The sequence below is a fragment of the Pseudorasbora parva genome, chromosome 20, assembly GCF_024679245.1.
Source record: "Pseudorasbora parva isolate DD20220531a chromosome 20, ASM2467924v1, whole genome shotgun sequence".
Classification (NCBI taxonomy): Eukaryota; Metazoa; Chordata; class Actinopteri; order Cypriniformes; family Gobionidae; genus Pseudorasbora; species Pseudorasbora parva.
The window spans coordinates 3954314-3964901 of record NC_090191.1 but is presented as its reverse complement, the minus strand read 5'-3'; the positions used below and the strand labels follow the sequence as shown (position 1 = coordinate 3964901).

General features: G+C 37.8%; 1 protein-coding gene across 2 annotated transcripts; it reads left to right on the top strand.

Moving 5' to 3' along the window:
• The first annotated feature begins 1490 nt into the window (after nucleotides 1-1490).
• On the top strand, nucleotides 1491-10151 carry LOC137049362 (CD209 antigen-like protein C). 2 transcript variants are annotated; one of them, XM_067427909.1, is made up of 5 exons: nucleotides 1491-1748; nucleotides 4032-4415; nucleotides 5388-5512; nucleotides 9132-9235; nucleotides 9345-10151. In XM_067427909.1, the coding sequence occupies exons 1-5, from the start codon at nucleotides 1670-1672 to the stop codon at nucleotides 9466-9468; spliced, it is 816 nt and encodes a 271-aa protein (XP_067284010.1). In that variant the 5' UTR covers nucleotides 1491-1669; the 3' UTR covers nucleotides 9469-10151. The 2 variants fall into 2 exon arrangements, with proteins under 2 accessions (XP_067284010.1, XP_067284009.1); XM_067427908.1 differs by having other exon boundaries at nucleotides 1492-1748; nucleotides 9129-9235.
• Nucleotides 10152-10588: the final 437 nt, after the last annotated feature.

Sequence of the window (10588 nt, the reverse complement as noted above, 5' to 3'; positions counted from 1 at the left end):
TTGTAACCAGCAGAGGGAACTATCTAGGTAGGACGATGGGATAGGGTAACGTGAGGAAGAGAGGCAGGATGTTTTGGTGATGATGCATGGGATTGGTTTGTGCATTAAAGTTTGAGCACAAGCTCAGTGAATTCTTTAAACTTTCATTTTTATGACACAAATAACATTCCCTACTTTTGTTCACTAATACAACTTGAAGGAGTGAATGAAGACGAGTGCGTGAAGTCGGACAGCTGTTTGTAAATCGGCTGTACACTCGTTATTGCGGTGAACATGAGACTGAATGACTGCACTCGAACATGTCCACTATTATGTCGGACAACACTACAAATGGCCGTCCCTTCAAATAATGCCCTATTTCAGGGTATAGGGGGTCGATTTCAGATTCAGCCCCTGTCGTGGAGACTGAGCAGCCCAACATCTCGATTGAGACAGCGCAGTCTCTCAGGTGTGTGTGTGCGCCCGCCGATCTCTTTGTGACTTGTGTAGGTGAGTTTGTGTGCACATGTATGTTTGAGTGTGTTTTAAGTACAATTACAAAGCATTTCATTGGTTTTGTTTAACTCTGAAACAATTTTCGAGTTGCGTTGTGGTAAAAATAGCAACGGGTAACGCCAGCTGATTGAGGAGTTCAACCATTCTACGTCATCAACCTAGAACACAAACAAAATGGCGCCGCCCATGGGCCAAATATAAAATCGATTTTTTAAAAAAATATAGTAGATCTTTCATGGGTTTTCTACTACATAATTCAGTAAGAGACATTGTTTATGTTATATTAAGCCATACAAGTCTCAACACCAGGGGATCCCTTTAAAATAACATTAAAACCGAGCATGTATTTCTAACAGACACAATGCCGTAAATACATAGAGACATTTAATAAGACATTTAATCAAAATACAACATCTATTGCGGTTAAAATTGAGAGTCCATTTCCACACAAGCAGCATAGGTTTAGCCAATCACGCTGCATTACTGCCTTTCTGCATTAAGACAGGATTGTTTAAATATTTAAAAAAAGAATCACTTTGTTTTTATCATGTTGCATATTTCTCTCTTGAACATTTTGTTTTTATTTAAAGCTGCTTAGCATTTTTAATGTTATAAAGATACTTAGAAAGGTAAAAAATAAAAAATAAAATGCATTGGACGCAGAAGGATGGTAAATGCCTAAGGGGTAAAACACTCTAAAAAGTTTGGAAACCACTGCCCTAGATCATTACACCACACATGATTTGGGACTTTACACACTGACCTCAGATCATTTCCGTTCTCAGTGACATGTGAATGACTTGCATTTAAAGGAATTGCAGGATATATAAACAGACATGCAACAGAAGAACACATTACACACAATAATGTTAGATTTTCTCATCAGTTTTGATTTCACTGGACTAAGTAAGGTGATTTTTCTCTTATGTATGAATTTACGGTACCTATTAGAACCTGGCTGCTACATCTAACCACACTACCCCAGTAGTGCCCTTTATCAAGAACTTTTTGGTATGCAAATGATTTGGTATTGACAGACAGGAAGTCACATGCTCTATCTGAGACCCTTTGCCACTTATTGGCCTCTTTTATTAAAACTAGTCTCAAATAGCAGAGGACTACAGAGTAGAAACACACACAACTTCCATAATTTTCATGACCAAGCAAACAAATAATGCCTCAGGCTGTTTATGCCAATATAAACACTGATGGAACACAGAAGGTGGACCGAGGCACCAAGAGAAACCATACAGGTACAAATGCATGGAAAATAAGTTTATTCAAGTGTACTATTAGTATACTTCTTTTAAATTAAAAATAAGAATGTATACTTTGAGTCTACTTTGTATGTACTTCTTAGAAAATATACTTAAAATTGCACTTAACTTTATACTGACAAAAAAGTCTAAGTATATTTGGCCTAATCTTTTGATCAAGATATACTTAAAAGTATAATTAAAGGGATAGTTCCCCCAAAAATGAAAATGTGATGTTTATCTGCTTACCCCCAGGGCATCCAAGATGTAGATGTGTTTGTTTCTTAAGTAGAACACAAATTTGATGTTTAACTCTAACTGTTGATTTGCCAGTCCTATAATGCATGTCAATGGGGTGTTTTTCTATGAGAGTAAAAAACACTCAGACATACGAATTCATATTAAACCCTGGGGTTCGTGGAGACACATTGATGTCTTAGGACATCGAAACAATCGGTTTCTGCGAGAAACCACACAGTATTTGTTATTTTTTTTACCTCATATCAGACAAATCTCATCTAGTATTGCCCAGTGCCATTACTTCCATCGAAGAAGGTCAAAATCCCGGCGCCATCATTTTATCATATATATATATATATATAGCCCTGAAAAAAAGTAACAGACCACTGCAAAATTATCAGTTTCTCTGGTTTTACTATTTATAGGTATGTTTGGGTAAAATTAAAATTTGTTTTATTCTATAAACTACTGAAATTTCAAAAAAATAAATAAATAAAAATGTTGTAATTTAGAGCATTTATTTGCCGAAAGCAACAACTGATAAAAATAACAAAAAAGATGCAGTGTTGTCAGACCTCGAATAATGGAAGGAATATAAGTTCATATTCATTTTTAAACAAAACAATACTAATGTTAAAACTTGGGAAGAGTTCAGAAATCAATATTTGGTGGAATAACCGTGATTTTTGAATCACAGCTTTCATGTGTCTTGGCATGCTCTCCACCAGTCTTTCACATTGATGTTGGGTGACTTTATGCCACTCCTGGTGCAAAAATTCCCGCAACTCGGATTTGTTTAATGGCTTGCGACCATCCATGTTCCTCTTGATCACATTCCAGAGGTTTTCAATGGGGTTCAGGTCTGGAGATTGGGCTGGCCATGATAGGGTCTTGATCTGGTGGTCCTCCATCCACACTTTGATTGACCTGGATGTGTGGCATGGAGCATTGTCCTGCTGGAAAAAAACAGTCCTCAGAGTTAAGGAACATTGTCAGAGCAGAAGGAAACAAGTTTTCTTCCCGGACAACCTTGTACGTGGTTTGATTCATGCGTCCTTCACAAAGACAAATCTGCCCAATTCCAGCTTTGCTGAAGCACCCCCAGATCATCACTGATCCTCCACCAAATTTCACAGTGTGTGCGAGACACTGTGGCTCGTAGGCCTCTCCAGGCCTCCGTCTAACCATTAGACGACCAGGTGTTGGACAAAGCTGAAAATTGGACTCATCAGAGAAGATGATGTAACCCAGGTCACCAGTGGATAGAGAAGGAAGCAGGATTTAATTCAGAAATAAATAGCAGATTAAAAGAATGAAAGATTCTGAGCTATTCATGATAAGACCATAAAACTATGATCTAAGCATAAGAAAATAAGAAATATATCTTATCTCACCCTTGAAAGATCGCTAGTGAGTGGCATCATTATACGTCCTCTATCGCGGCAGTTGGTAGGAGCTGCGCGTTCTAGAAAACTAGAGTTAGGGAAAAGGGTCCCTGTTTTGTATTGTAAGCTCTCCAGGGTCTCAAGGAAACCCTGGATGTTTTACCGGAAGATGACCATATTCAGAATTGTTTTTCTATATGAATCACATGCTTATATCATGAGCTGCTATATAATGTAATCTCTCTCTCATTGGTGCAATCATGTAACACACTTTGTATTAAATGTGTATAATCTCTCCTTTTTCCTAGAATAAAGTGAGATTTTCTATTCTCCCTCAGGGCTGAGTCTTTGTTCATTCAATTGCCAATTCAGAAGACTGGTATAAGACATGAATAAGGGACAAAAAAAAAAAAAAACTAATCTGGCTCTTACCCCTATAACTCCAGTCAAAAGAGAATTGAGATGCCCCTACCCCTTCACGTGAATGCGTAAAGCGAAGCGGTAGAAATGGGATGATTGGGCCTTACTACTTTAAAATATACTTCAACATTACTTATGCACACTTCATAAAATTAAACTTTTTTCATAACAAAACACAAACAACACACAATTATGAAATTAATTTAACATTTATCTTCATGTCTTTCATTTTCAGGAAGTGATAGTGTGAAGATCAGAAGCTCCAGAGCAGCGGCAGTGTTTTTGGTGCTGCTGTGTGTTCTTCTGCTGACTGCAGTCATAGTGCTGTGTGTCCACATCCATACAAAGAACACAAACTACACACAGCTACTAACTCACATCACCAACCTCACAGAAGAGAGAGACCAGCTACTAACCATGATTACCAACCTCACAGAAGAGAGAGATGGGCTAAAAATAAAGACCAAAAACCTGACCAATGAGAGAGACCAGTTACTAAACAAGGACACAACCTTGACAAATGAAAGGGATGGATTTACCACAAACAATTACCAGACTAAACAACAAGACCAGTTCAATCAGGAGAGAAATGAACTGTGGAAGATGCTCAATGAAATGGGTAATGTTAAATGATAGCGTTTACGTAAAGGGTTACTTCAGCGATTAGCATATGGCTTTGTATCAGTAGAAACCCTGGAGTATATTCAAATGATTGTGTTTTCCCCCCTCATTTCCCCCTGAGACAAGAGATTTATGCATTTTATTTCTGGAAAAATTCCTCCTATGATGCAAATTGACGATATTTGCATCATAGGAGGAATGTTTGGAATAAGGCTAAAGACTACAGCCAGCAGAGGGAGCCATTTCTCATGTTTTGAACCCGTGCAGGGGATGGGAGATTACATTCAGCTCGCAGGGAGAGCTCAGCTCGCAGCTACAGGCACTCATTTAAACGGAGCTATAGTGAGCAATTTAAGTCTTCTAACTTCCCAAATTAATTTCTATGAAAGTTAAGCTTGTAAAGGCATGAACTGAAAGGCACCAGACTGAACTCGTGTTGTGAATGTATGCCGCGAGTGTGGTCGCGATTACCTCAGCTCTCATCACGAGAGCTCATCAGCTCATTTGTTTCACTCCTGCAGTTAGTGCTCAGTGCTGTGAGACTCGCGCGGTGACTCACTCATTATATTGAACACACACGTTCAGTTTTTAATTGTAGTGTCTTCTCTAACAGTCACTGTAATGAAGTTGGTGGCTTTGGGAATGGCCTCACAGGGCAGCGAAGCATTCTGGGAATTGTAGTTTTTCATCCCCATGAGACAAAAATACATGTTCTGTCTTTTCTCAGTCTAGAAGGTACCAAATTAAAAAATTATTTCACATTTCTGCTACATTGATGACCCAGTTTAAACAGATTCATCTTCCCAGCGCTGAAGTACCCCTTTAAATATCTAAATGGGGTCATTCCATATATATATATATATATATATACAGTAACTACCTATACACAGTTTTTGAGTGCATACTATTATAAACATAATGTCATAATTCAGTGGAAGGTTCAAAGTCTATTATCTGGTTTTGTTTACAGATGGACATATTTATCAATCCAGTTTTTACTATATGTCTTCTGAGGAGAGGAGCTGGACTGAGAGCAGAAGATACTGTACAGAGAAAGGAGCAGATCTGATCATCATAAACAACACAGAGGAACAAGTGAGTGAAAATAGACTGGGCACCAAAGGTTGTGCTGCACCAATACAATAAGCATACGTTCAAGAGTTAGTTCAGCCAAAAATGATAATTCTATCATCAATTCCTCACCGACTTTAGTTTTTAAGAAAGCAAATGAAGATGTCCATCCATTGAAAGTCTATCCAAAACTCCAAATGCTCATCAAACATACATAGATCTCAACCGTTCATGCTTAATGCACAAGAATAAAGGGGCTCTGTTTGTTTCCTGATCAAATTTTATGTTAAGTAAAAGCTTAAATTAAACGTGCAGTATGCAACTTTTGGCCACTAGGGGTCACTCATTCAAAATAATAACAACAGACGTACTTTGATGACGTCGGGAAAGTGCGTAGGCTCATGGGAGTTGTTGTCATTATTGCCACTGTCAACCAGCGAATCTGGCATCTCCAGCAGAAAACATGTTCACTGACAAGGTAATTGTTATATTACATCTCTATTATTGTTAAGTTTAGTTACGGCTTTTCACTTTATATAATGTCAATCTAATGAAATAGCAGCGAGCTACCGTTACTTAACAAACTTATCAGTAACGTTAGCTAATGTGTGAGACAGAATGTTGTGCGGGCGGTCGCTATGTCAACATACCTATAAGTTGGTAGGCTATGTTGACATATTAACCGTGCTTCATAATTTGAGTTACTCAAATTATAGATATGTTGACATGGCATCCGCGATTGTCGAACATTCTGTATATCAACTGTTCAATAAGGAAATACATTTCAATTTAGTTTATCATTACCAACATAAAACATAGTAAATCAGAGAACCAGGACCAGCAATACGTTGTTCATTGGAACACGCGCTGTGTCGCTCCCCACGTTCATCAATCATTCTAATAAACATTTATTTTGGAACTCAGAGATATATGAATAAGTAGATCATTATTAAATCGATATTATATGTAGCTAGTATTAACATATGATAAAAGTGACGGTCACCTTATATTAATTGACCAAGATAGTGGCATATTACCTTATGAAGCTAACGTTACTTTCTCCAGCTACATATAAAACCAATAATAGCTAGTCCATCTGCGTTTTACACATGACATCATCGTGTCACCAAATATACGGATAGAAATATACTTTTGAATCAGTTTTAAAAAGTCTCAGTTTCAGTTTCAGTCTCCAAAAACACAGAATCCGCCTGTTTGAAAAGCCGATACAATACAAAATGTATACGTATTCAGCTAAACGCGTCTCAATGTGGTCAAGATCGCTATGCAATATGCAAACATACAGCATGTTATGATTATATGATTATTATGTTAGCTGAATGGTTACTTAAATTACCTGTTTATTAAAACGAAAGCGAGATCAGCATATCTCTCTGCAGTCCGAGCTTGTCACGAAGATTTCGCCATCTTTCAAAGGCTTAAGGTTTACACGTCTCTTGCTTCTTCTACTGTCCCAAAATCTTCTCGGGTCATTTTTTTTCACCCGTACGTTTGCGCTTTGAGCTGGCAAAACGTACAGGCAAAGAGTAGTCACGATCCATTATCATACAGACTTTTTTATACGGGTGTTCCCCTTATACTGTCAGTGTTCCTAGAGTTTGGCGGTTCCGCCGAGTTCCGCAGGAAGCAAGACGCAAACGTGGATTTGACGTGAAAGACGGGCGACATAACGGAAATAAAGACACGGTCCGTGTCTTCGAATTAAAATATTAATTTCTCTGGATTTAGAAGTTAATTGGAACTGTCGGGATAATGTAAACACACAACTTTAAAAAATATATAACATAGATATAGTGATCTTTTCTATTTTTAATGCTGAAACATTACATATTGTGCCTTTAAATCTGTCAAATATTTGGGCTGTCAAAATAACGCGTTAATTAATCTGAGAAAAAATAACCCAGATCCATTCCATATTGAACTTTGACCCTGAGCAGTTCGCCCCCCATTAAAATGTAAAATGAACAAAGGATAGGAGAGTGCGCTGTCTGGATCATTGATTGGAACATTAGCATCCAGGATTTAACGTTAATCTGGAGGTCCGACCTCACGCCCCGTGATGATGATAACTCTAGCAGTCAACTCATCTTCAAACCGCACTGTAAGTAAAAACTGCCTGAGACAAACGCTGTCAAGATCAGATGTAGCCGTGCTATGTCTGTGTCATTATGGCAACATTATCTTCATGTCTTGTTACGAAATAAAAAGTTTAACTTAACTCTCTTGTCAACAAGCCTGGTGTTGGCGCGGCACGCGCTCCTCAAGCCGCCTTTCCACTGCACACGACATTTGGACACGACTGTCGTAATTTGCCCCCTATTGGCAGTTTTGACCAAATTTCATTATGATCGTACACAGCAACATGGGAGAGAAGCTTATCCTCGTGGTCTCAGGAAACCCCATTCTGTATAATTCTCTACAATCATACAGAGACTTTAATAGGAAAAATTAAGCTTGGAAGAAAGTTAGTGTTTGAGTGAAAATTAAGTTAATAAATATTAATCTATTATGCTTTTTTTTTTACAAATATTTTTAAAACAAAATAAAATGTAATAAACAATAAGAATAATAATTCTCAACTTGCGCACACTGATTTGATTGGGCAAATTTGGAATACATCACATCCGGTCGGCGTGTCGCATACAGTGTAGTCGCTCAAGTTCAGATATTTCAATGCAACCGAAGCTCAAATCGGATCTGAAAATTCTGCATTCACAGAGGGTCGGCATCCAACGCAACCCCTGTACGACTCTCCATTAGAAATGAATGACTTCCCGTCCAATGGCTGTCGTTTGTCGTGTGCAGTGGAAAGGCGGCTTCAGTGCTGGAGGCGCGCGCCTTATATTACTATATACTATATATTACCGTATATTACTATTATGGCGTATATATTTTATATATTACTGTCTATACGCACATTACGGCCTATGATCACCTCACAGAAACACCTATACTGTAAACGGATCAGGTCGTTTATATGGTGGAATATTTCGTTTGATCGGTTCATGGAAAGGTTTATCCTACCCCTCTCAAACCGATTACAATTTTGGTTTGGGCATTTTTAATCTGACTGAGGTGTTTATATGAAGCATTTTCATTCAGATTGTACTTCTTTTTTTTTTACATTCTCTTTATTGTTTTTTTAACATTGGCACAACAAAAGAATTCCAACAAAATTCACTTTGCTATACAATATACAATAATATTATATAATAACAATAATGTTCTTCCATATGTAAATGATTTATGTTTAGTCAGATTGGACTTTTAAACAGATTACAGTGCTCCATGTAAACGCACCTACTGCTAAAATTATGTATGCGATTTATTTAGATTTTTTAATCGATTGACAACCCTATTAAATATATATAAAGCACTTGGATTAAACTGCTCAATTCAATTAGATTTATGATCTCTTTATGAACTTTTTGTTGCATCAGAGTTTGGGTGAATAGACTTTTAATGGATGGATAGAAATCTCTCAGATTTCATTCAAAATATCTTTATTTGTGTCCTGAAGATGAATGTAAGTTTTATGGATCAGGATCAGCATAACTGTGAGGAATTGATGATAAGTGAACTAACCCTTTAAATGTTGCCTCCTGGTTCATTCTATTAGGAGTTTGTTAAGAAGATCTCTGGTAATGCTGGAGTCTGGATTGGTCTGACTGACAGTGATGTGGAGGGCACATGGGAATGGGTTGATGGCAGCACACTGACCTCTGGGTAAGAAATCACTGGCCTGATAGTATAATCCTAATAAATGATTCTCACAGCCAGTATCATATCACACAGAAAGCAGCACTGAACATCTAATGCTGATCTGTTGATGCAGGTTCTGGGCGATTGGAGAACCAAATGGATATGAAAAGGAGAACTGTGCTGTGTTATATTCATCAGGGTGGTATGATTATCCATGTAATGAAGCGTTTAAATGGATCTGTGTGAAAAATATATAAAAGAGCAATTGAATAATTAACAGCAATATGTGAACTGTGAGTCATGTTCTTTAAAGGGTTTATTTTGGTGTGAACATGTTTTTATGCTTAATTGTTAAAAAATATTTGTCACTTATTTTACTTTATTACACTACCTCTCTCCCCAGTTTGTCTTGAATGTGTTGTAAAGTTCCTCTTTTGATGAAACCCCTCGTTCCGAAATATGAAATGTGCTGTGATTGGTTAGCCATGGAGCGACCAATAGTTCCAGCATTGAAACCCATTCATTTAAGTGTATCTCAAACACACTCGCTGGCAAACTGATGAAATTACTTCATATTGAGATTTTATTGCATTAGTTGACCTCTCAGGAACCTTGGTATTTAACCCTTGTATGGTGTTCGGGTCTGTTGGACCCGTTTTCATTTTTTATCGAAAGAAAAATGATACGATTAATTATTTTTTCAAACTGAGTCTCATTGGCCTTGGCTCATTTTCTGTGAGGAATATATATCAGAACACATTTTCAATGACCACACTCTGTACACCCCCCTACACATTTATATTACACACAGGATGTTCGGGTCCACTGGACCCGGGGCTAATAAAAGTGTGGGAATTGTAGGTCCTGTGTACCTTTACTCTGTCCTCCTCCTGTCAGGGCCTGCTGTTAGTCTGTGTGTGTGTGTTCATGTATATGGTTTATGAGGACACAAATGTGTATAATGACATGGATATTACAACGTAAACATGGTTTATGACAATATCTGTGTCCTCACACTAAAACATACTAAAGGGTGTTTTTGAAATTCAAAAAATGCCAAAAGTTTTCTGTGATGGGTAGGTTTAGGGGTAGGGTTAGTGTAGGGGGATAGATTATACAGTTTGTACATTAGAAAAACCAGAATGCCAATGGAGTGTGTGTGGGTGGCGCTGGGGGTGGGGGGGGGGGGGTTGTGTGTGTGTGTGTGTGTATGTGTGTGCATGAGTGTGTGTGTGCATGTGTGTGAGAGAGAGATTGTGCGTAAGTCTGAGAGAGTAGCTACAAGAGTGAGTTTTGTTTCTACCCCTGCCGTTCCCACACAAGGTTGCAATTCTTATGTGATCTAACAAAGGTAAAGAGAAAATATAAACCATATAT